We start from the raw sequence: 26,757 nt of genomic DNA on the forward strand, positions 1-26,757 counted from the left end.
ATAAACAATCCACTAGTCATCTGATAGTGCTTGTTTTCTCAGAAACAGGTCAGTGTGTGGTTTAACTTCTACATTCAATGGATATGAAATTCTAGCAGATATGTTCTCATCAGTGAGTCATTTTCTCACATAAAAAGTCTCAGCGAAACATATGTTGTACTCAAAAGATGCCTGCTAGTTTTTAATACCTCAATCAGCTTATCATGAAACCTTTACCGTAAAATAAATAGCTGGCACCCCGACTGTGTGTCCTATTTGCTTCTGTATGGCCAAGAAAAGAAGTGCTTTGTTTTTCATCCCAGCATCACAGCTTTTTAAAAAATATTTCTTTTAAAACCTGCGAAGTACACACACAAGATTATACATGTATTTGCCATGTGCACTGTATTAAACTATATCAAATCATCTAATTTATTTAATCAGCAGTGATAGATTTCTATCTCTGTTTTCTCTATATATAATCCCATTTATCAGTATGGTGGAGCCAACAAAAAACAAACAAACAAAAATGAATACTGCATCACCATATCACTTTTGCATTTTCACTAGGACAAAACACAATACATTTTTTTCTTGGCCTAAGACATGATTTATTGGGTAATAACATTGAGTAATAGCATAGTTTAGTATGCAGTCATTGGTTGAACCACAGTCACTTATACATTAAGGGAGGGAGTGTGTGGTTAAACTTATGCTTGGTGACTGGTACTGTGAGATTTTTCCATGAAAAGTTGAAACTTCTAAGAAAGCAGCAGGCTACCTGTACAGCAACCTTTATTATATAATGTATTAATTAAAAACACAACATATATATCACATACACCTACTTGTAACATCCTCTGTGTGAATACAGCTGTCTGTAATATTTGTTTACTTACAGCAGGAAGTAAGTATCACATCCTTTGACAGCATACAACTGATGACATCAGACCGGTGACAAAATGGAACTCTTACAATTAGGGGAAAGTAAGCAACTAAGATCACTAATAATACTTGCCACAGCATGTTGGAAGTAGCAGAGCCTTGTATTACACTCCATTATTCGATAAGAACAGTTGCATGATCACTTTACATAATAGTTCACCTTCACTAACAAATTTCCAGTTCTCCTGACATTTCCTGTACATATAAAGTGGCCATAAAACTGTTCTCATCAAACCATGGTGTGTAATACAAGTCTCTGCTGTTTCAACACGCTGAGTAAAGTGTTATTAATCCAATTCATTTGTTTACTTTCCCTGTTTGTAACAGGTTCTGTTCGTCCACGGTCTGATGTCGGTAGTTGTAGATCTCTACAGTCCTTGTATCTATCTATATAGACAAGGACAGTGTCAGTATTATCAATATATTGATTTTGATGAGATTCTTCTTGTCCATCAACAGATTTATTTATAACACATCATCTGCGTGAGTCGTGTTGCGATTGGTCAATGCCCTGTCACATGGTATGCGTAATTTGAATACTGTTGCCCGGGAAATGACGATTTATTGCCCCATAGGGCAATAGTTCCATGAATGCATGAAAAGTAGAGTGGACTATTGCCCGCCCATTGCGCATGCATGAGCGTCTTCCTTGCAGACAACAAATATTCAGACGGGTCAACGGCCATGGCGGCAAACGATAATTCACGTTTTTGGAAAGTGTCTGAAGAAGATCTTGCAGAACTGGTGTCACACAAAGATGCTAGGAGCACAAAGTGTGTTATCAAAAATGCTGTGAGTAGTTTAGAAAAATACTGTGTGGAAGTAGGAACGGTATTGCCTGTAGTGGAGGATAATCCTACACTGTGTACGCTACTGCGTAATTTTTATGCAGGCAGTTCGACGCTGTGAGATGTGTTATAAAACAAATGTCAACTGGCCTCTTGTTCGGGCAATAGCATACGTCAGTTCCCCCCTCGGGCCTGTCGATCACCTCAACATCAACCTATTTCCCAAGGGCGAAGCACATATGTGTTTATAATTGAAATGGAACAAAGTAAAAAGCTAGATAATTATACAAATAAACAATGCTTTATCTCCTCAACACAATAATACTCCACAAGCAAACAAAGTTATTCCCCTCACATAATAAAAGTTCCAAACCCTACACACTCATAGATTACGCTAAAATACCGAAACACACTATCCCAACCCCTTGCATATAATGTCAAATGCACAACCCCAAACCCTTATTCAGGTTTTTTGTATTTATGTGCGACTTACACATAATTTAGTCAAATAAAACTATGTATGTAGTCAAATACCTACAATGCACTGCCCCGCAGCACTGTCACCACTGTACTACACTACTGTACACTACACTGAACTGCCCCGCAGCACTGTCACCACTGTACTATACTACTGTACACTACATTGAACTGCCCCGCAGCACTGTCACCACTGTACTATACTACTGTACACTACATTGAACTGCCCCGCAGCACCGTCACCACTGTACTATACTACTGTACACTACATTGAACTGCTCTACACTCTACACTGCATTGCACAACATTTCACTGCACTGCACAGCACTTGTATTGGACTGTATTGTACAGCACACTATATTATTATATAACACTATATAACACTATATATAACATAATAGAGATATATACTCACATACATGTATTCACACACAACACACACGCACACACACACACACACCACACAACACAACACAACACAACACAACACAACACAACACAACACAACACAACACAACAAAAACACAAACACACAGACACACAAACACACACACAAACACACACACACACTCCTCAACACAAACACCCGTGCACAAATGAACACAAAGACAGAACAATATCGAATGACATATCTTTATTGCAGATATGAAATGTGACTGCTTGATTTACCACACAATAATAATATTACAATATATCTACTTGATTTTAAGCGGATCGAATTTTACAAAATAAAATCTGAAGGTAGTGAAAGATTTCTTGCTAACTATCTTTTACCATCATTTTGTCAATCTCTTCATCAGACACTATATCATATCTGCCATCTACATTATCATGATTATAGTCTTGCAATAAACGGTGGAAAATGAAATATTACTAGTAATAGTTTTGTACACATACCGCAGTAGTTTTTGAGTGTAACTTTTGTCAAATTCATTTCAAAATTTGAGGAAAAATATTCCAATTCAGAAATTCTGAAAATTTTAGCTTTAGCTACAATATATGAAAAGTTTTCATTTTCAATACAACTGAAAATAAGTTTTAAAAAAAAGTACCCCAACTTACAGAATTCGAAGTTAAATAGTCAATTCATTCATCTAAAAGTAACTCCCACGATTCAAAACTGATTTCCAGATATAACGCTTTCTTTTGGCAGTATGTAGGCAGTACAATTTTTTTGGAAAACATCACATTTCATTTCATGATAATATTTTGTATATTTTGAATGCTTACATATCAAATTAAGGTCAAAAACTATAAGTAAATTACTGTTAAGTTAGCTATCCATTGTAATATCATTACACAGTACACATTTGAATGTTTTGCAAATATATTATCTTAGTGTATGAATATGCAAATATCGTAAAGAGTTGTTTGTCTACCATTTCTTTCCTCTCCTATTGTTTGCAGCTTTTCTTGACAGCCGGCGTGCTTCTCTGTGTTGTTTACGATAGTCCTGCAGAAAACAAACAAAGTAATATTTCTATCAGAAAATACAAGGACTTGTGAGTAAAACGTTTCTATGACAACAAAAGGAACAAATCATACATAATGCTTGAAACCACGGTAGTTGTACATAAGTAGTTTCAATGATACTTTGTAATATAAAAGTTAACCTCTAGTTTTTTTATTAAACTTGCTTGCTTGCTTGTACAATTGCATATTCACTGCGATATTTTTAATAATTTACTATTTAGTAACTGGTAATTTCATATTACTAATTCCGAAATACTGGCAGGTCAGGTCAGGTCGGGTCAGGTCAGATACTACAAATAAGAATGAACCTGGGAAAAACAATTCTGAGAATATTTTACAAAGTAAATCACAAGTGTACTATCTTACATTTTGCAGGGTAGGTTTCAGTTCTTCCCATTTACTCTGCAGTTCATCTTCATTTGGCGGCCTACAAAACAAGCTAGGTCCTTCTGTAATCAAAAAACAATATATGTCTCTCAAGATAAAAAAATTCTGTCGGAAAATGAAGACAAGAACAAACCATCTTCTAGTAACTGTGTTTTAGCAGAGTTTTGGAACATAAGTAACAAAGAAGGGAAGTCTGGTACATTTTGCATCAATTTCTATATACCTTGTGTCATAATTTTGGTAGGGAATCCTGGTATACTACCAAACTAGAGAGATTTTAGAGTTTCAATTACGTGACACAACATTTTTTTACACCTTAAATACAGTGTTTTTTTGTAACGACTTATACAACGAATATAGAGACTGAAAGCAGCCCATGCACATAAAATGTTACATTTTATCTGACCGTGAACACAAATAAACAGGTTTGTGTTTGAATCTTTCTTGATTCATCCGACAGTGATATTGCTTTGTGTTCACAGTGACATAATATGTTATATGCTTGTGTGCTATCAGTGTCTGTATTTTGGAATTCATAACAAAAAACAAGTGAGGCGTAAAAAGAAAATGTCACTTTATTTGAAACTCTAAAGTCTCTCTAGTTTGGTAGTAAATGGTGAATCTAGATAGATTTTACCAACTTTAAAACAACCTTTCACAAAAACACTTGCCAAATATGATTTACTCATTCTTATAAAAAAAAATCTTTGTTAAAAATGAAATTTATATATGCATCACATGTCAGCTGTAAACAAAGTAACACTTACCTGTTAATCTTGGGTCACTTTCTTGGAAGAAAAACGTTGGATGCTTTGGTGTAGATTTCATTACTTTCTGTTCTTCTGTTTTCATTTGAGATCTGGAATAGACAATACAATTGATGCGTGTTACAATGATTGCATAGTCTAATCAAACTAAAACAGGCCGTATCTGCTCAGATTAACTTTAAATCATTCATTTTATTTCACTGCATGAAGTTACAAATTGATGGCCTATTTTGTTCACCTGCTCAGCATCATACTCCCCATTTGTTGATTTACTGATATGACACCATCTTGAGAATCTGAAAATACAGCTAAAATGATGTAGGCTTGGTGTTTCACTCATGGGACATGACAATTAAGTAATGTAATTGTCATTCAACCAAGTAAAGACAGATATCATTTATGACTTGCTCTCAAATTAACCAAATTATTAATTAAAGAAATTATTAATTACAGCAAATTGTAATGATCACATTTTATTTATTTTTTTTTTTTTTGCTTTTGCCTGGAGTAAAGACTTTAACTTTGTATTTTGTTTAGTTTACTATTCTTTTGAGTATGTTTAATTTTGTATCCATAAAACTGTTCCTGTTTAAAAATCTTGGAAAAAAGTATTAAATTGATTTGGTTTTGCTTTTGATTTGGTTTTTACTTTGATTTGGTTTTACTTAGATATTTTGGTTACACAGTGGGAGGAGTATAACAGAATTATGGGATGCCGAACAAGTGCGAACATGATTGTATAAATTAATCTTACAGTGATAGCTGTGGCTTGATAAATCCTTACAATCTATGGTTCTGTCTAAATACATAATAATGCAATGCCAGACATCTATCCTTCACCTTTGAGCTGTAACTATCTACAGAAACTTGTATAAATCTACAACAATGCATCTCATTGTTGAGAACAGTGGATAGACTTTGTTCCTTAGTCTATTTATCTTCTTAAAGAGTGGGTGGACTCTCTATGCCTCCTGTCTTTCATCTTTGTTACAGGACATTTACAATGAGCATGCAGTTTTGATTATTTGTGGTGTAAGTTCCATGACACTTTATGGTTTCATGTTGTAAGATAGCACACAACTATTGTTTTTAATCTATATTTGGTTCACGATGTAAATCGTAGCAGCATGCAAACTCAATCTGATTAAAATCCGATGTAGTGTACATGGCGCGATTTCTTTTTGGCTGTTACGTTTACTGTCGTTCGTTCTTCTGTGAGCGTCCCTTGCATACATCTGACACAATACCATACGTTTTCCTAAGCCACTCGAGAGTGCCAAGTGAATTCACTCAACGAATGAGACTGTGTAATGTGACGAAACATGTGGGTAGAGTACGCTCTGTTCAAAAAGAGCTCGAGTGCAGACAACGTTGTTATCATTTTTGTTTGTTGATTCTCTTTCTTTCAATTTCGAACACAGAGTGTTATATTGTAAGACGGATTCTGATTGGCTACTCGTAAGTACAAGATTGGATTCAGGAAAACCTATGGTATTGTGTCAGATGTATGTATGAGGTGCTCATAAAAAGAACAAACGACAGTAAACATAACAGCCAAAAAGAAATCATACCGTGTAACACTACATCGGATTTTAATCAGATTGCATGCACACTATAGTAGTTATAACATAAACAAATAGTAGACTTGGTAGAATGTACATTGTTCAAACATTTCAAATATCCACCTTTGCTGTGACCACACCGACAAGGCAATGAAATGCTTTCACAGCAAAAAGGACAATCTACCTTTAACTTAGTTTACCATAACATGAGACTTTGCAGTTAGTTTCACTGAATGTGATATCTCACACCACTGAAACTGCATGCTCATCTTGAATCCCCGGTATACTCGGCTCAAAGTATGAGTCATCAGCATCCCGTCATCATGTCATTTCCTGGTCTACAAGATATCATGTTTCACTGTTAAAACCTGTTTCACTTTTGCACAAAGTTCGGATTGGGTAACCCTACATTGTTGGCACAACACTTACAAATACATCAACTTGACCAGGTAGGTAAGTAATATCTTGAAGGTAGCATCAATATGAAGCTACGGGCCATCAAATACATTTTTTTTTTAATGACAAATGATTTGTCTACAGTACAGGTCTTTCAAACTGAAACAAACACTTAACATGTAATTTATTACAGTACAGTGAATAAGATCACATGATACACTTTTCTAATAATTCATAGTTTTGCAAACATTCATTTTTTTGTGCGTACTTCCTGCACACCATACTCTGACAAGCCCATTTCATTGAAACATTTCAAACACCCAGTTGACAAACTAGTCAATTTCCAAATTGTGTGGAAATTTTGTTTACAACAGTGGGACTTGGATGGCAAAGAAGACCACATTCAACGACATACTGTGTATTACATAGTTTTGTACCAAGAACCTTTGCGATAACGTAAGTGTAAAACACAACGCACTTCATTTAAACTTTTTAAATGATTACCAAAAGTTGAAATATTTGATTTTAAGTTGCAATGGTTTGCTAAGTTTCACATTCCAGTGAGTGTGTTCCGAGTTTCAGATCAGTAAAAGTACACATGAAAATCACAACAGCTATCAGACCTTCCTTCTCTTCACTGAGACAACATTGTGTCTATATGCTGTAACCATTTCTATTTTGTTGGTATTTGTAAATATGCAATTCAATAAGTATTTATAAACATACGAAACCATTGTACATAAGATTCTAATTCAGCCATCTAATCAATTTATTCAAATCCTAGAAAATCTTTTATTTACCTACACCCCAACCAGTATTTGAGATAGAAGTATGTCCTGCAATGCTATTCATCTGTACTGTTTGTTAGTTTGGTTGAGTTTTTGCAATATTTCAATCTGGTTAGAATTAACCTTCAAAAAAAGTGTGAAAGATGTTTATTTTATCACAAGCAGGAAATATTTATTACATTTCGTCTAGACTTGATTGACCTTCTTCAGTGGACTGAATGTTTTCACCTGGTCTTAATGACATCACATGGTTATTGTCAAGTACTTCAGAATTGAGAACGTGATGTGTGTGAAATCCCCCCCCCCCCCCCCATCAAGGTTCATGGTAGGCTTCTCTACACGTGTGATGTCATTATAAACACTCTGCGAAAACATTAAGTAAACTGAAGAAGTCAAAAGACAAAATATTTTGAAAAGGTAATATTTCCTGCTTGAGATAAAATAAGTTTCATTTACATCATGAATCCAATTCAATGAATCTCTTCACTTCTATTCAAAAACGTATTTCACAAAAAAATGTCATACAAAATTTGATTTTTGTTTCTAAAATTGTCTATTGGTACAAAAGTGTGGATTATTTCTAGGTATGCATCACAAAATGTATTTTATTACTTCCTCCTCAGTGTTCTGAAATATGTGTCTGTCAGCTACGATACATAACTAAGTAGATATCTTATGACCATTCAAATGAACTTTGAACTGCTTATGCATTAAATCACCTGACTTTTCTGCTTTGTCACAAAGACTTTCCTGATTCGATATCTGTTACAGAAAGTACAGTTGGTGTATTATCAGTTTGCAAGAGAAGCAAAGTACTGTAAATGTGAAAAAACAAAAAGGTAAGGTTTTTATCATGAAGTGTTTGAGTGCATGGTGATTGATATGGGAGCAACAATCAAAATTTTGGTTTCATACTAAAATTGACACAGATTAAAGCATTGTTACAACATGTCGATATAAGCTATTTACAGTAGGTTGGACTTCCTGGTGTTGTGTACATTTCTTGGGGACTTTCAGTGTTTGACACTATCTTGATCACAGGGTGATTACATCCATACATTAGAGGCAACGATGCTATCACCCACTTGTGTAGTCACCACCACATCTAACCACAACAGTTTTAGTTTGTGTTTATCTTAGTAAGCCAAAACCTTGATTGCCACTGTTGCAAGATGGTAAAATCTGCTTAACTTCAGTGGGTATTTTACAAGGGTTCCCCACCAAAATTGTGGTCTGCTGTACGAAAATCTCTACAAATTTTACCAGATTTCCAATCTTGTTATCGGCGTTCTGAAAGTTTAGCAAATACACAAAGATGGACCATTTTGTTTGTCTCAAACAACAAGTGACCAGTCTAAAGCTACTCTTCATGATCCTAATCTCTCAAACTGAGCATTGAGAAATTTGCTGAAGTACGATCACAAAATTCAGCCAAAATGACATGTTGTGTTTATACATATCAAGTTTCAATGCATGTCACTGACATCTGAATTGACAAACTCAAAAACTTCTGCTTTCCAGATTCATCGAGATGGCCAAACACTTCATATTTTCCATTCTGTTTGGGATGTACATGGTTTTCTGCTTCAAATCGTGTTCATCTGAACCAGTCTGTAAAGTGTACAGCTACACTAAAGTTGACTGCGCAAATCGTAATTTCAAACATGTACCACCAAAGTTGCCATCAACTGCAACACATTTGGACATATCTTCGAATGTCATCACCAGTCTGCCATCACACAGTTTCGAAATGCTGACGAATCTGATAGAACTTGACCTCTCCTCAAACTGGATTGCACAGCTTTCATCAGATTCCCTAACTGGATTGTCGTTACTGGAAACACTTGACCTGCGATCAAACCGATTGTTCACCATTCCTGATCGTACGTTTTCAAGCCTCAAAAACTTGAACTCACTCAACATTTCAGTCAACTTGCTTGTGAACTTGTCCCCATTAACATTTCATGGTTTAAGTAATTTACAAACACTTGAGTTAGGTTCGAATTTCATATCTGAATTATCAGATGATGCGTTCCAATATCTGACAAATTTGAAACACCTCTACATGGAAAGTAACATGCTGTCATGTTTTCCATACAAAGCACTGCTAAGATTGACAAATATTGAAGTTATCTTTTTCGATCTGAATGTAAACTTGGGAAACTGTTCTGCCATCAAACTGCAGGGTTTGCGAAAACTGCGTCACCTATCACTAAGTAGCTGCGGCATGCACGACGACAGTCTGCTTACATTCGAACCTGGGGATGCTCCCCTTCAAGAACTTGACCTGACGTACAATGACATCAAAGGTATAGCTTCTGGAACATTCACTAAAATACGAAATATACCAGCACTTTACCTGGCACGGAATACTATGACAGCAGATACCATAGAAACATCACTGTACGACTTCCAGGAGTCTGACATCAAGGTCCTCAGTTTGGATGGACAAGTTGAACCTATGCTTGTCATCACAAACACAACTTTCAAAGGACTAGAAACTACATTATTGGAAGAACTATACTTTCCATCCAATGACTTACTAAATCTTCCTGATGGTGTATTTCAATGGCTACCACAATTGAAACTGTTGGATCTCAGTCGTAATAATTTCAACAGTCTATCCAGAAGAGTATTTGCAGGGCTCCACAATTTAACCACTTTAAGAATGGAAGTAAACCATTTTCAGAATATTACAGAATTATTACAGAGTTTATACGAATTACCATCTCTACAAGAGCTTTTTCTGCTGGATAACCAACTGAAAGGAGAGATTCCTGCCAAATCTTTCGCTAAACTTGGATCACTTCGCCAACTTGATCTATCCTATAACACACTCACTCTCAACTCCGACAGTTTCAATAATTTATCACAACTTCAAACTCTGGATCTTTCTCAGAATTCTTTGGCTTATTTACCACACAAAGTATTTTCAGATTTGGTGTCGCTAAAATCCCTCAATTTGAAAGGTAATGAACTGAAGGACAATGACTTTGTGTATACCAACCATCCTTTTGACAACCTAGCAAGAGTTACGACTTTAAAGTTGAGCAATCCACGAATACAGTTTCTCCATCTAGAGGATTTACAATCTCTTCAGGTGTTGAACATTTTTGGTAGCGATTACCAAATGGAATTTTGTTATGATGATCTGAACTTTAACGACTTGTCAAAAGCAAACTTGTCGAATCTTGCTGAACTTTATATTCACACCATGTGCATAACCACAGTCTCTGGTTCTGGTGTCACAGACATGTTTCCAAGCATGCGTGTTCTTTTCATGAAAGATGTACCACTACATGACAAGACCACAAATGATTTCTCAACATTTCTTGGTACATTTGAGAACTTACAAGAGATTTATCTTAAATATTGTGAGGTTCGTCTCTTTGAAATGATTCCGTACACATTGAGTAAATTACACACACTCGACTTATCTCACAACAGTATATCGCATATCACATCAAAACAAATCCAATCTCACCCTCACCTACGATTTCTAAATATCCAGAACAATCTCTTCCACTGTTCTGATTGCAAAATGAAAGATTTTGTGGAGTGGATGAAAACTGATGATGTTATACAACTAAAAAATGCCCAACAATATTCATGTGCATCGCCAATCAGTAAAGATGGCACTTTGCTCTACAACCTAGCTTTTGGACTAGAATGTAATTTAATATTTATGGTAGCCATTCCTGTATCAGCTGCTCTTATATTTCTAGCACTCTGTATTTCTCTCTGTATTTACTTTCGTTGGCGGATAAGATATCTCATTTTCCAGATCAAACTAAAATTCGGTGGTTATGAACCACTTCCCAATGAAGAATCAGCTGAACGGCAACCACTCGACAAACAATATGATGCTTTTGTTTGTTACAACAAAAATGACAGATCCTGGGTCATGCAACAATTAGTTCCAAATTTGGAGAAAATTGATCCACCAAATTTCAAACTCTGTCTGCATGAACGTGACTTCATACCCGGCATGGACAACTTTGAAAATATTCTGGAGAGTATTGAGAAAAGTCACAAAACTATGTTGATACTGTCACCTGGCTTTGCACAAAGTGAGTGGTGTTATTTTGAGATGAGAATGGCACTAGACAAACTATTCACTGGCAACAGAGATGTTCTTCTTTTGGTGATGTTGGAAGATATCCCAGACGACAAACTGCCAAGAGTTTTACGAACAATCTTTCTGACCAGGAAGTATATAAAATGGCCAGAGAATGAGTCTGGAAGACAATTATTCTGGGAGGAACTGAAAGTTGCACTAAGAAGTGACAACAAGGTGAACAGAGTGACCGATATTTAAAAGATTGGCTATCAATGTCTTCACTCTTTACCTTCAAGGTAGTACTCAAAATATTACTTCAAGCACAAAGCTCAACTTAAAACAACTTATTCTTGATTCCAATTTTCAATAGCAAACAAAGTGATCTAAAGACACTAGCGATTGCTCAAGCATCACACAAATTTTCCAAATATGGGCATCACTTGATTCCAAATATGGGCATCACTTGATTCCAAATATGGGCATCACTTGATTTCAAATATGGGCTTCACTTGATTCCAAATATGGGCATCACTTGAATCCAAATATTGGCCTCACTTGAGAGCAAAGTGTGTTCAGAATATATATGACACAAAGCACATGGAGATATTTCAGTTTAGTCTGTTTTTGTAATCTATAAGATTGCATCACATTTTATGTACAGTATTTCATTTTTAAGACAAGCTAATTTTACTAGCACTTGTCTGCTAGTTAAAAACTTCGAAGTCACTTCATGCTCTACACTGTATATACAGAAGTTATGTACTTGTCATTTTGTAGTCTGTTAGAAAACTTTTGCATCATATAATACCCCAGTAGCAAGTTATGCAAGTCAAAAAATCAGTAACACATCAATACGTCAACAAGTTCAAACCAGTCTACTCTACAAACAGAAGCTGGTATCTTTATTTGAAACTATGAAAAATTTCTGAAAATTTTCATTACTATTATCAAATTTGACAAATTGGAAATATTTGCTTTTGTTTGTAAGCAGTATTTCTCCTGAGCCAGATTTCTTTCAGTTTTCACTTTGCAGAGTGTTTCTTTTTAATAGTGGATATTTTTACACAATTCTATTAGTCTGTAAGATACAATGTGTCATGCTGCCATATCAGCCAGCACTTGTGTAATGACAGTCAGTCATGATTTCGGCTGATTGACACTGATGAGATGACAATAAACTGAGACTTTCAGGCACAAGATCAGTTTATCCACTGAGTAATGTCAAATACTGTATGACAAAACCCTAGGATGTATGAGTGTAAGTGTGGCGTACTTGAGGTATTGACATGAGTAGTTGCAGTTCTCTGTGGCTGTGTACTTTTCTCAACCATAATTTGGCTTATTTGCACAATGCCTATAATTTCGCAAGAGGCAAAAATCTTTCATAAATTGTGTAAGTTTTGCTTCAAAACATAATTTTGTTTGTGTGTCCCTAGTTACTGGCTAGGTTTATGTAGTGTGGGAACCTAGGGCACTAAATGTGTGCATCAAACAATTGCTGCACTTCAGCACTGCAGCAATTCTCACTATTAACCCTCTAGGTGTTAGACCCTTGAGCAATTCTGCTGAATTTAAAAGCGAACATAGGTCGAGGACTGGAGTTGTGCGCAAGAGGTACACTAACAGTCATACTTTAGTTTCTTGTTTGGCAACTTTCCAAGCACAGATCCGAGGTCTTACTACACAACTACCCTGAAAATTTACACTGTAATTGCCACTATTTACCCTTTACTTCCATATTACAGCAACTGAGTGTAAACCTAGATATTTTCACTGCTAGAAAATTTTGTTATTTTACCGTCTTCAGCTAGTTCTCAGAGACTAATTTTTAAAAAATTACCAGACTAGCATTGTTTTCATGTACAAGAAGGCATTTTAATCACTATTTATTTTTGCGTTTTTAGCAAAATTAGTGAAAATAAGTTTTTAGCAAAAATTTCCAGTTTTACAGTATTAACACCTATGACTACCACAACACACATCAGTTTAAACAACTTACTTGTCAGTTCCAGTTTCCATAGTTTCTGCTATCTCTTTATCTACATCTTCATCATCATCATCACTACTACTATCATAACGGAAAACTTTCGGTTGCCATGGTGCTTTCATCAAGGGAACAGAAACAGGTGGTTCTTCTTCCTTCAAGTTATTATCAACGTCAGCTTCTATGGAGAAGACAATATGACATTCATAATGTATGGTAGTATGTCAAACGTCCTTGACTGGTTTCTAACCCATCAAGAAATTTGAATACAGTTACCAGTATGTTAAAAAACACAAATAATGACTTTCAGAATAGTATTTCTGTTCCTACTTTGGTTTTTGAACCAATAGAAGGAAGGATTGACACTGTGCATTACAATGAACGTGAACAGATTCTGAGTAGTTTATCAAATTATTACAGTTCAAATAAATTGGGATATGTAACTTACAACTATGTGTGTATGAAATCATGAATGTAATATTCTCATGTTCTAAAAGAAATGAAAAATAAAATTTCAGGGTTGCGAGTTTTAATAGCTAAACTTTCTTAATATCAATAAATTCACCTTTGGAAATTTGGACTGACAATAATGTAATCTACTTGACTAACAAGTAAGAGTTTTTGAGAAGAATTAATGATAATAATAGTAATAATAACCTATAATTTGTCCAAATAAATTCAGTAATTTGTTGAATGGTCACCATAAGAGCTGCGCCCTAGTGTTCAAGAAGCAGGAGGAACCAGAATACCCTGGGAAAACTTATGTTGTTCGACAGGGTGAAACTGAGCATCACCCTTCTTACATGTAGACTTGGTTATACATTTTAATCAAACCCAGCCGACACTTCGCAGGTTTGAACCCCAGACTGCAGAGGCAAGAGGCGTACGTGCTAACTGCTCGGCCACCAACAACCCTTGTGGTTGAATGTACAGAGAATTTGTAAAATTTAGTCCTATTTTAATGAAATTTTGAATGCCTTAAAATGTGGCAAAACTTGGCAAAAAGTCAACACGAACGAAAGCCCTGCAGTTTTTACCAATAGTTTTATCTTTGTCGTCGTTGAAGAAACCAAAACTGAATCCTTTGTCTTCATCAAAGACTTCTTTCAGATTTTCACTGACTTCAAAAAATTTCTCTTCAGACACTTCAGGTAATTCCTCCTCCTTTTGTTCCTTCTTGTCTGCTTTCTTCTCACTTAACAGAAATTAAAACAAAACAATTGAACAGAAATTCATGAGGATTATTTATATGAAACTACCCTGTAGTGCGTGTATGGAAAACAGATCTTTCTCACCCAAAAATATCCAACTTATGGAGACCAAAAGACTTGTAAACTTATTTCACACAAGCAGTTGTACTTATGATGAATGCATGCCTGAGCTTTCGATGATTCGTCACTTGCTATACACCTGATCCACCCAATTGTCATTAAATATACAAGCTCTGTATTCTTCTTGTTTTCTGTCATCCAAAATAGCATCACACAAGAAGTCACTGAGCAGAGGCACACAAAGACCTAACATGACATCAAGAATCGCTTTGAAATCAAACCAGGAAAAACTGCATGATTACACCATCTTGAACAGCGCCCTCTATCCAAATATGTGAGAAATACCTACCTCATTTTCTGATCCTTTTTGCCTGTTTCATATTGTTCATGGTCTTTCTTGGTGGGGTCAAAATGTAATTTAGTGATATCCCTAGGAGAAATTCAGATAGAGTGTTAAATTGTTTTCCATTGCATCATATGCTGTACTTTTATATGCTATAAACTGTGTTTAAAATACAGAAGACTACATCCATAAGTGTACATGGATGGTTTGTAGATACTTTAGCATATTACCTCATAATCTGCATGTAAGCTTTGAGGTCAACACATTTTTCATTATTACATATTTTGTGTAAAAAAAAAATACTACTTCGTATTCAAAGGAAATTTTCAGAATCAGCTGTCATACATGTGTAAGACAGTATTTCACAACAAAAGAAAAGAAGTAACTAAATCAAGAACAAACACTTTTTGTTGAAAATATAAAAAAGATTCTAAATGTTTATCAAGTTTGGTCCAACTGTTCATGTGTCTTACTTGAAATTACTTTTCTTGACAGTAGTAGATGTGCTAAGGAAGGCTTTAGTTCCTATAACTTGTTGTAAAATTGACATTTCTTTGCTTTTTTCTTCTGCCAGGTTGTAGTCCTCCATTTCTGCAGTGCTATCACCATCGTCATCATTTGTGTCAGTTTTAGTTTTGTTCTCATCAGACTCTGAATCTAGTTACGTAAAGACACGGATGTAAACGTGATAATTTACAGTCAATGGATTCAGAGCATGAGAACAGAATGTCATATACACAATATTAAACCTGCATGTGCTGTAACTTGGGTGTTATTCTTTGATCAAACAACCAATAATAAATTCACTGAAAATAGTTAAAGTGGCCATATTGGATGAGGAATGGGCATTTATTTTGGATTTTTAATGTATAAAACAATTTTATCATGGCTTCTTACTTGAAAAATCAGTGTGCAACAACAAAGAACAAGTCTGTGTTTGTCACTCATTACACAGTAAAAAGCTAAAAAAAAATGTGTAAAATGTATGTTATTATACGTACAATAACAAACATTTTACCTATTTATTGATCTTTTGTAATTTATTGAGTTACAAACACAGACATGGCATATGTTATTTCAAATTGATTTTTCAAGTAGGACGTCATGATAAAATTGTTTTATAAATTAAAAATCCAGAATGAATACCCAATTCTCATCCATATGGCCACTTTAACATATCAATAATTAGACACTGTATGTGTCAGTTAGAGATCTACTTTAGCTATACGTGGTATGTTGAAATCGTGATTCACTGGGGGCACTGAAACCCAAAAATCAATTTGACTGGATATATTACACTATACTATGTATACAGCTACACATATGTTTTACCAACATGTGATTCAATACTGTGCAGGATTTATGATATTACAATTTAGTCATTGTATCTCACAAAATTTTTCCTCCAAAAAATATTCCAGTTGCAGCTAGTGCAGCCTTAAATACAAATAGCTGTAACTGACATGTTTTAAATTTAATGTAACTATTAACTGATTCTCACCCTCTTCGTCACTATCAAGGAACCGTTCATCTAATTTGAATCTTTCATCTCTGGAAAAGCGTTCTTGTAACTTCATAAGCTGGTGGAAAAAGAGGACAAACCATACTTTACAAAACAGCATCTTTGTATATTACATCATCACGTCGTCGTCATAGCAGCTTGGTATTTAACAAACACAGAATATTGATATCTAAGTTCTAATCACGTTCTCTGTCACAAACATGAAGAAATAGTTCATTTTCATAACAAGGTCTTCTTTATCAATTGTACCAGTGCTATCAGGAAATGGTGTTCTTTATTACTTGTACCAGTGCTATCAGAATATGTGGTTTTATATCAGTGTCACCTGTCAAAAGTTGTATATTTCACCATAAATAACTGGAATTCTAAATGCTATTACGGAGTGGCACTGGAATGTCAACACATGCTAAAGAAAGCATAACCCTCTCCTTAATATCACTTCAAGTTCATACTGTAGATATCATGTCACTTACATTTTACATCTTAAAGTAGTTTAATACAGAGAGGCCAGTTCTTACACTTGGTTGATTAGACGAAGTATAAATACTTGCTTCAAGACAAACATACATTCAAATAATTTCAGGCACTGTGTAGAATTCTCTACAAACAGTGATTGCATCAGCCATTGATGATTGATAAAATTACCTTCTGTTGAAACCAAACATACCTTTTGACCTGATTTGCCCTCGTACTGAGCTTTGATTTCAAACCTGTCAATATCACTATGGTTACCATCCTCATCACTGTTATCATCATCACTATCAAAGAGTGTCATCTTTTCCTTTCCATCCTTCTTCAGCTTCTCTTTCTTATCAGATTCCATTGGTTCCTTAGCAACAGAAAAAAAGGGATGAAATACACTGTAAACATCTAATAAACATAAAATAAGAACAGCAGACACTTTTGGAGTTTTTTGAGATTTTGATGTTATGGTTGCCATGGACACTTGTGTTCTCAATTCTTGCTTCACTTGTACACAAATAAATCTTCATAGCATTCTCTCACTGACCTAATACATAACAAAACATGAATTTTCGATCTACAAATGATTCTACTTCTCACCTTGTCTGCATTTTCACTACTCTTCTTTTCTTCTTGTCCTGTGTCGTCTGCACTGTCTTCACCATCAGAACCAAAAAAGACATGTTTACCTGAACTCTGTTTGGAATCCTACAAAGTCAAACCATACAACACTTTAATACACAAATTTACTTGTAATACAGGATTAATTTCAACATTGTACAGATTTTTGTAAAATATGGAAGAGCAATTTTGATGTTTTGAGTTTGAAATGGGCATTGACTTTTATGCATATCTCTTTTTTTCTGTATACCTTCCTTTCTTTAGCAAATGGTAAGACAAATCACACCAAAAGTTTATGAAATTTAGACAAATAAAGTAAACATCCAGTACAACAGAACTGATGACATAAACATCCACTTTAACGATGTACAACTATAGAACTGATGACATACATAGAAACTGTTGTGATGCAGAACTACAGAATTGATGACATAAACATCCACTTTCATGATGTACAACTACAAAACTGATGACATACACACACCTTACTTGAGTGACCAATGTGAGTACAAATCTAAAACTTTTGGCTTGACCAGTTTAACGTGCTATCTGTTTGTCACTACATACGGCCCAAGGACAACATTTAAATAACCAATATAAAGACTATTATAATGCAAGGTACATCTCATGTGACAGTTAGTGATAACAACCTAAATCTCAATTTACAACCATTCATTTTAGAGAACTATGAGCAGCCTCCTATCTACATGACAAATTTGAGAAGATGAAATAAGGTTGATGACTTACCACACTAGCCAGAGCTTCTTTAATCAGCATCTTCTGTTTTTGTAAACTTTCTTGTTTCTCACGTAAAGATTCCAGACGTTTCTGATTGGATAAAACATGTTTGTCTTGCTTAGTTTTTATCTTCTTTTTCTCCTTCTCTTTTGTTTTGTCTTTCTTTTTCTTTTTCCCTTTGTCAGCTTGATCAGCATTTTCCTCACCTTGTGTTTTATCACTAGTATCATCTTGTGTGCTGCCAGCATCTGATGGTTTGTCGACTTCTGTTTCTGCTAAATCGTTTGCTTCATCGGGTGTTTCAATATCTTTCTTCTTAGAAACTGGTGTTTGTAAGTCTTCATCTAAAGTTCGTCTCTGATCTTTAGTTCTTTCAATCAGGTTCTCCTCACTGTCCACCTTGTTGCTAGGTGAAGTGTTTTGGTTGCTAGGTGGCACTTTCTGGTCACTAGGTGTATTTTTTGTGTTACTACACACATTTTTGACTGACTGACAAATGTTGTCAGTGTCAGCAGAGCCAACAGATTCAACATCAGATTCCTCTAACTTCTCTGTATGACTTTTCGTAGCCTTCTCAGAAGTTTTGGTCTTTGGTGTAGCTTTCCTCTCACCAGGAGTCATAGTCATTGACTCACTGATTTCAGAATCACTCTTTTCTGTCAAGTCGGATTTTTTGACAAGCTTTGATTTCTTTTCTTTCTTTTTCTTCTTAGTGTTAGTTTCTGGAGTGTCATTTTCAGTAGGTACAGTTTTAATTTCATCTGTATCTATTCTTTTTTTCTTTTTGACACTTTTTACAGATGTACAAATTTCATCAGTATCGGCTGATCCACATGATTCAACATCCGAGTCTTTCCCATCAACTCCAGTTTTAGTTCTTTTCTTACTTTCTGATAATTTACTTTTCTTTGGTTTCATTTCTTTAGGTGTAACATTTTCACTAACAACTTCAAGGGAATTATTTTCATCGTTGTCATCTTTATGGATGGCTGACATATTTTCAAGTCTCTCCTTCAAAGACTTGTCATATTCCAACCGATCTAACAGATCTTCTTCTCTTGCAAAGAAATCATCTTTGAAATCATAAAACTTTGACACAGATGACACATGCTTCTCTTCAGTTTCTTGAAATGTTTCTTTTTCAATGTCTGAATTAGTTTGTCTCTGCACATCCTCACAGACTGTTTCAGTAACCATGGTAACATCTTTATCAGTTATTGTCTTGTCTAGTATCAGAAAGTCACTTTCATCTAAACTTTCACCTGTTTTCATACTTTCTGTCTTTCTCAAAGTTTTGGTTTTAGGTGTGCTTTTATCAACATCAGATTCTTTCAGTTTTTCCATACGACTTTTTGTTGTCTTCTCCAAAGTTTTGGTTTTTATTGTAGCTTTACCCTCACCTGGAGTCATAGTCACTGACTCACTGATTTCAGCATCACTCTTTTCTGTCAAGTCGGATTTTTTGACAAGCTTTGATTTCTTTTCTTTCTTTTTCTTCTTAGTTTTAGTTTCTGGAGTGTCCTTTTCAGTAGGTACAGTTTTAATTTCATCTGTATCTATTCTTTTTTTCTTCTTGACACTTTTTACAGATGTACAAATGTCATCAGTGTCAGCTGATCCACATGATTCAACATCCGAATCTTTCCCATCAACTCCAGTTTTAGTTCTTTTCTTACTTTCTGATAATTTACTTTTCTTTGGTTTCATTTCTTTAGGTGTAACATTTTCACTAACAACTTCAAGGGAATCATTTTCATCATTGTCATCTTTATGGACTGTTGACATATTTTCAAGTCTCTCCTTCAAAGACTTGTCATATTCCAACCGATCTAACAGATCTTCTTCTCTTGCAAAGAAATCATCTTTAAAATCATAAAACTTTGACATAGATGACACAAGCTTCTCTTCAGTTTCTTGAAATGTTTCTTTTTCAATGTCTGAATTAGTTTGTCTCTGCACATCCTCACAGACTGTTTCAGTAACCATGGTAACATCTTTATTAGTTACTGTCTTGTCTAGTATCAGAAAGTCACTTTCATCTAAATTTTCACCTGTTTTCATACTTTCTGTCATTCTCAAAGTTTTGGTTTTAGGTGTGCTTTTTCTCTCACTTGGTGTACTTTTAACTGACTCAATAACATCTTCAGTATTGGTTGATTTCACATTATCAACATCAGACTCTCTCAGTTTTTCTGTACGTCTTTTTGTTGTCTTCTCCAAAGTTTTGGTTTTTATTGTAGCTTTACCCTCACCTGGAGTCATACTCACTGACTCACTGATTTCAGCATCACTCTTTTCTGTCTTGTCGGATTTTTTGGCAAGCTTTGGTTTCTTTTCTTTCTTTTTCTTCTTAGTTTTAGTTTCTGGAGTGTCATTTTCAGTAGGTACAGTTTTAATTTCATCTGTATCTATTCTTTTTTTCTTCTTGACACTTTTTACAGATGTACAAATGTCATCAGTGTCGGCTGATCCACATGATTCAACATCTGAGTCTTTCCCATCAACTCCAGTTTTAGTTCTTTTCTTACTTTCTGATAATTTACTTTTCTTTGGTTTCATTTCTTTAGGTGTAACATTTTCACTAACAACTTCAAAGGAATCATTTTCATCATTGTCATCTTTATGGACTGTTGACATATTTTCAAGTCTCTCCTTCAAAGACTTGTCATATTCCAACCGATCTAACAGATCTTCTTCTCTTGCAAAGAAATCATCTTTGAAATCATAAAACTTTGACATAGATGACATATATTCCTTTTCAGTTTGTTGAAATGTTTCTGTGTCTGAATAAGTTTGTCTTTCTACATCTTCGCATGCAGTTTCAGTAACCATGGCAACATCTTCATCAGGAATTGTCCGGTCTAGTATCAAACAGTCACTTTCCTCTACATCTTCACTTGACTTTACCCTTTTTGGAGTCTTTTCCTTTCTTAAAAGTTTTCTTTTTTCCTTTGTCTTCCCTTTCTTGATCTTCTCTCCGGTTGATCCAGAAACACTGAGGTCTTCATCTTCCCTCTTTCGAATTCCAGTATCATCCTCAGACATGTCAACTTCTTCCACATTTCCATTTTCTTTCCCATACCTTGATTCCCTGTCTTCTAATTCCCACGTCAAATCTTCCAGGCTGACATCAGTGACTTCCTGGCTATCTAGTTTTTTAAGTTGATGTGAATGCTGAGATGGGTCGTACTTGAAGATTTTCTTTTTGTCTTTTCTTCTTATATGAACAATGGGAAGAACACGGCCAAATTTACCAACCACCCAGTTCTGTATAAGTAACACAATAAAACTAAAAATTAACAAATTTACAATTGTAAATTCTACCAAATTCAAAAAATTAAATCAAAAAAATTTGCAAAGTAACATGAGGAATAGTGCGATTTGAAGACATCATCGCCTCATGTGATCAAAACAACATGGTGGAATGCAGAGTACCATATAATGTCTTCTGCATACAGTACAGAAAGTGTGATCACATCAATGATTTAAAAAAAAAATCCTACCTACTCATCCTATTTTGAAATTGAACGTTATCAGAACCACACATTTTTTTTATATTTGGCCTTATTGTTGCTAGAAATTGATACTGTGGCGGTTATCACATCACTTGTATGGGTAAGCAGTAACATCCCTACAATTTCCCAATAAGACTTTACATTCTGCAGTCAACACATAAGCCATCACTGCTTTAAGACTATGAAGAGAGTTCCTTCTGCAGCTAACAAAATGAACAATAAAAGAAACCTTGACAATTGCTTGTTGAAGTATACTAAATCAAACAAAAGTGTATTTGCATGACTATTTGTGAATCATTTTGCCACAAAATTAAGGTTACAATTTCATCAAAAGGGTGCTCTGAAATGAACCCCTGTTACCTCACGGGGGAAAACTACAGACACTTTATCACACTAGCTGCTTACAAACAACAATATTAGGGATATAATCACCAACCTTTTCACCAGGAATTGGGGTTCCAGGCACAGCTCCTTTCTTGACAAAATTGTGTACACCAGCTGCTGCTAAATTCTTCTCTAGTGTTGACTCAGTAACTTGTTCTGATGATTCTGCTAAAGCAGACTGTCTTTCTTTTTTCAATCTGTCAATCAAAAATATATAGGGTAAGTATACAGTAGTCAGTATATACAACTGTGTGATTCCAGGAAATGTTGTAAGGGGAAAAACATACAGGCTTTAATTAAATACATGCCTCAATCAAACATGAAGTATTACATGTAAGTGAAATTTTTAGAGACATTAATACATGGGTAAATTTCTCTTTACCACTCAGAACTCTATAGGGCCAATTTTTTTCTCCAGGCTCAATTCTCTTGTAATTTAACATCTACCCATCATACAGAATCAGTGGAGTTTTGGAAATTCACTCTTCCTATATATGACCTAAACACCATCATCTCCAACCCAATGGGGTGCCCACCTGTCATCCCTTTCTCTGACCAATTTGTTGAATGTACATGGTAATTTGTCACTTTCACTACATGGCATATTTGACCATCTGATGTAATTTTCTACCTGAGTTCAAGCTATTAATTACTGCATGTATTGACAGACATACAAATTCAAAATAAGGCAACTAACGATAATTTTGAAATAATTAACAGTTAATAACAACCACAACATCAACTTCTACACTTGGTACTCAGATTTTCAAACTTAACCAAGTGAACAGTTTCGGCTACAATTTTATATTGGTTTTCTATTGGTTTAACTTACTCCAAACTTATACATTTGGTAGTATGTGCCCTGGACTACGGCTAATTCAGTGCCCTGAACATGGAAATATAGATGAAATCAAGTTCACCTACCTTGATATGAAGTCTTCCTTAGCTGTCTGAATAACCATCTGATGTCCTTTCCACTTGGTATTATTATACACAGAAAAACCTACAAATAGGATATAAAAACAAATTACATTGGTTACTGGGGGTAGTGTGGTAAAACATGATTTCCTAATCAAAGTAAAAACCACTCCATACTTTTTAATTTAAAATGAAATTAAAGTGTACCTGGCACTGTCATATATGCATTGCGAATGCTTTAAAACATGTTTTGTGTTTGTGCAATGCATATTTTTTCTGCAAAAACAGTAGTGCATTTGGCTTTTTGTGAAAGCTGACATTCTTTAGACTCGTCAGCTAGTACTTCATTTGTATATCTGCTCTCTATCATTTTTTTGTCACCTACACTTTTGTTTTCAAAGTTTCATAAAATCTTTTTACTAATGTATATACTATATTTATAACTTGTTATAAACAAATATATGCTAGCTAAGATCAAAATGGTACATGTATAAGTTTGAACACCTGAATTACATCAGAATTGCAACAAAGCATTAAATGCCTACATTTAATGGCAAAATTTACTCCTTGTTCTTACAGTAAATATCACATAAATGCAAACTAACACTGTTCCTACATTTTAAAACATCCTTAATATCCATGTATGACAGTTGTAGCTAAATGTTAATTCATTCTGTACACAGAAAAGAGTTTCTTACATGTCCCAATATGAACAAGAAGAGATAGAAATCTTGCCAGAATGTTACAATATACTATAGATACAAGATACTATGGCTTCAACTTGTATACTGAATGTAATAGTACGGCAAAATTTATTTTCTACTTACACTTCTTGAGATCATTTTCTGTTGTCTTCATGCTGACATAGGCAAATGTCTTTGCTGTCTCACCTAAGTAGAGTAAATAGAACATCAAAGAGTGAAAAATAAAACAGGTCATCAAATTCCTTCTCAAGAATCACTATCTCAATTGTCATGTGTGATATTATTGTCATGTGTAATATTGTTTGTCACGTGTAATATTATTGTCTTTGACAAAACTAGATTTACATTTTGTACTATTCATATCTAGTGTATGACCTCACACGTTATGTACAGTGTTCTCCCCAGACAGACTACAAAGAAGGTGGCTAATTTGCATAACAATCTTCATATCAGTAACATGGTAATTTACATAATGATTTGCATAATGAGAATATTGGACTATTTGCATAACGTGTGCAACAGCTATCACTGTATCAGAAACATTCCCACCTTCTTGATTCTGATCATACAATCATTTCTGGGTGGGTTGTGAAAGAAACTTACCATGCAACAGACTAGTATGCAGGAACCATAATTTTGAGATTACTGGACCATCAGACATGTATATAAATGAAATAGTGATGATTGCCACATGGGAAATGTGCTAATTTATGTTGCTTACAATCCCTCTAATATATAGTACACTTGTAATTCATAGATTGGGGATTATCTAAGTTTTGAAGATGACAAATCATGCAGCCAATAATAAAATATTAGTGCGATCTGTGACTTACCTGTGTCATTTTTTCTGGATTTAATTTCAACTGACAGTACTTGACCGAATTTACCAAACTTCTCATTCAGATCATTTTCTTGTACTCTGTCAGATAATCCACCAATGTATAATCGCTTTTCTATATTTGCCATGGTGATCTAAAAACAAAAAATATCACATTTTAAAATTCTATCTCTCAGTATAATTTTTGTTAACTACATGAAACCATAGACAGTGGAGGGCTTGTCTGGATTGTAACATGGTCTATAACTAAACCAGAGTGGAGGTGTAAATCATAACGATATCATATAGGAACTAGACTAGTGTAGTGGAGGGGATACCAGGAAGTTAATCCATTTATGAGCTAGGTGATAAAGGGATCCCAACAGACATTATTTCAAACACAGACAAGCTTTGTTGTCTGTACTTCAAAGGATATGCCTTGATATATGTTGAGCGTCCTTTTCCCCTCCACTGTCTATAACAAAATATCAGTCTGTATTGATGGCTGAAGACAGACTCAGTACTACTTAACTATTGACAAAGTCATTTATTTGAGGAACTCTCCTTCACTAAGTCATGTTTCAATCGACAAATTTTTAATAACAGACTGATTCTAACTCAATAAGTGCCAGAATTAAATCTCTAGTATTTCATTTACAAGCAGTCTTGTTTATTGACTGAATCTGTGACTATAGGGCACTCAAATATTGTGAAAGGGTTTAGCCAAGTCACAGATTCAGCCAAGCAATGTACTATGGTTTAATGATTTCCCACAACTACAGATCCTTGGGACTTCATGGGTTTTATGCAATGGGAAACAGCCGTGTCCAAATAAATTATATACTAATGTACGCATAGTAGTGTACAATATCTTAGATACTAGAGAGAACAAGACAAGAATTGTTCTGTACCTTGGTATTTTATTTGCACACAATGTAGGTCAAGCAATTCATAAAATTAAACCGCTATAGAGTAGACACTTGACATTATTCAGATGTGTACTACACTCTCAAGAATTAAAGATGCATGGTGGTCTTACATTGTATATAAACCAAATGGGGGTTGGGTGCCATTAGAGGGTAATTTATAAAATGGGGTATTGGGCAAGTGTTCTGGAAGGCTGGTATTTTTAGTAAAACACACACTGGTATTTTGTGAAACATACTCTGGGAGTTTATACATCCATACAATATTAGTACAATTTGTAAATTGAACTGCCAAGTTGTGAAACTTTCCTTCTTCCTCTCGGTAAACTGCACCACCACATACATAATAGTCCCCAACCTTACAGTTACTGGTTTCAAGTGAGAATGTACCTCGATTGTTATAGAAACTAAACTTATAGTTATACAGAATTGTGTCGTTGGGCCTTTTAAACCTCGGAGTTGGAAGCATGGCGAGGTACACCCATATCCCTTGCACTATATAATTCCTCTTTCGCCTTCATCACTTTTTGGTATACAGGTGGCAAAAGCTGTTAATCTTTTCCCTTCAAATACATTAACTTAGTACGTATAATAACAGACTAAGCTTAAAATATCTACCTTCTTCGATAACACACGTGGTGTCCGCTATCCCCTAGGAAGCAGCCATATTGTAAACTTCGCCGAGAGCGACGCCCTCTACGCTCATACAACAACATACATCTCCTTTCGTTCTTTGAAGTTGAACGTGTATTCCGAACCGTAGAATGACAAGTTTTTTTCATGCTCTCATCGGAACCCCCTAAATGGTTTGGCGGTTGGTTGATAGAAAATTTTTTTCAAGAAACAGTCGCCCTGCCCAACTTTCAAATCACAACTAGAATAATGCTTCTGTAGCCTAGGCTTCTCTTTGATTGCTATTATTCTTCCAAA

At 34.9% G+C, this 26,757-nt stretch overlaps 2 protein-coding genes across 2 annotated transcripts; one reads left to right on the forward strand and one right to left on the reverse strand.

Moving 5' to 3' along the window:
- Positions 1 to 3,514: 3,514 nt before the first annotated feature.
- LOC144433538 (uncharacterized) lies at positions 3,515 to 26,485 on the reverse strand. Its single transcript, XM_078121850.1, has 16 exons — positions 26,446 to 26,485; positions 24,918 to 25,056; positions 24,208 to 24,270; positions 23,387 to 23,465; positions 22,515 to 22,659; positions 18,573 to 21,830; positions 17,805 to 17,912; positions 17,410 to 17,571; positions 16,722 to 16,800; positions 15,694 to 15,877; positions 15,227 to 15,307; positions 14,644 to 14,801; positions 13,622 to 13,787; positions 4,817 to 4,908; positions 4,029 to 4,111; positions 3,515 to 3,642 (listed from the first exon to the last, which is right to left on the reverse strand). Exons 2-16 carry the CDS (start codon positions 25,048 to 25,050, stop codon positions 3,565 to 3,567), a joined length of 4,869 nt encoding a protein of 1,622 aa, XP_077977976.1. The 5' UTR covers positions 25,051 to 25,056; positions 26,446 to 26,485; the 3' UTR covers positions 3,515 to 3,564.
- Positions 9,094 to 12,756, forward strand: LOC144442610 (toll-like receptor 2 type-2). The gene has a single exon (XM_078131992.1). The coding sequence runs from the start codon at positions 9,094 to 9,096 to the stop codon at positions 11,878 to 11,880; it is 2,787 nt and encodes a 928-aa protein (XP_077988118.1). The 3' UTR covers positions 11,881 to 12,756.
- Positions 26,486 to 26,757: the final 272 nt, after the last annotated feature.

Source organism: Glandiceps talaboti, chromosome 1, assembly GCF_964340395.1.
Source record: "Glandiceps talaboti chromosome 1, keGlaTala1.1, whole genome shotgun sequence".
In the NCBI taxonomy this organism is placed as follows: domain Eukaryota; kingdom Metazoa; phylum Hemichordata; class Enteropneusta; family Spengelidae; genus Glandiceps; species Glandiceps talaboti.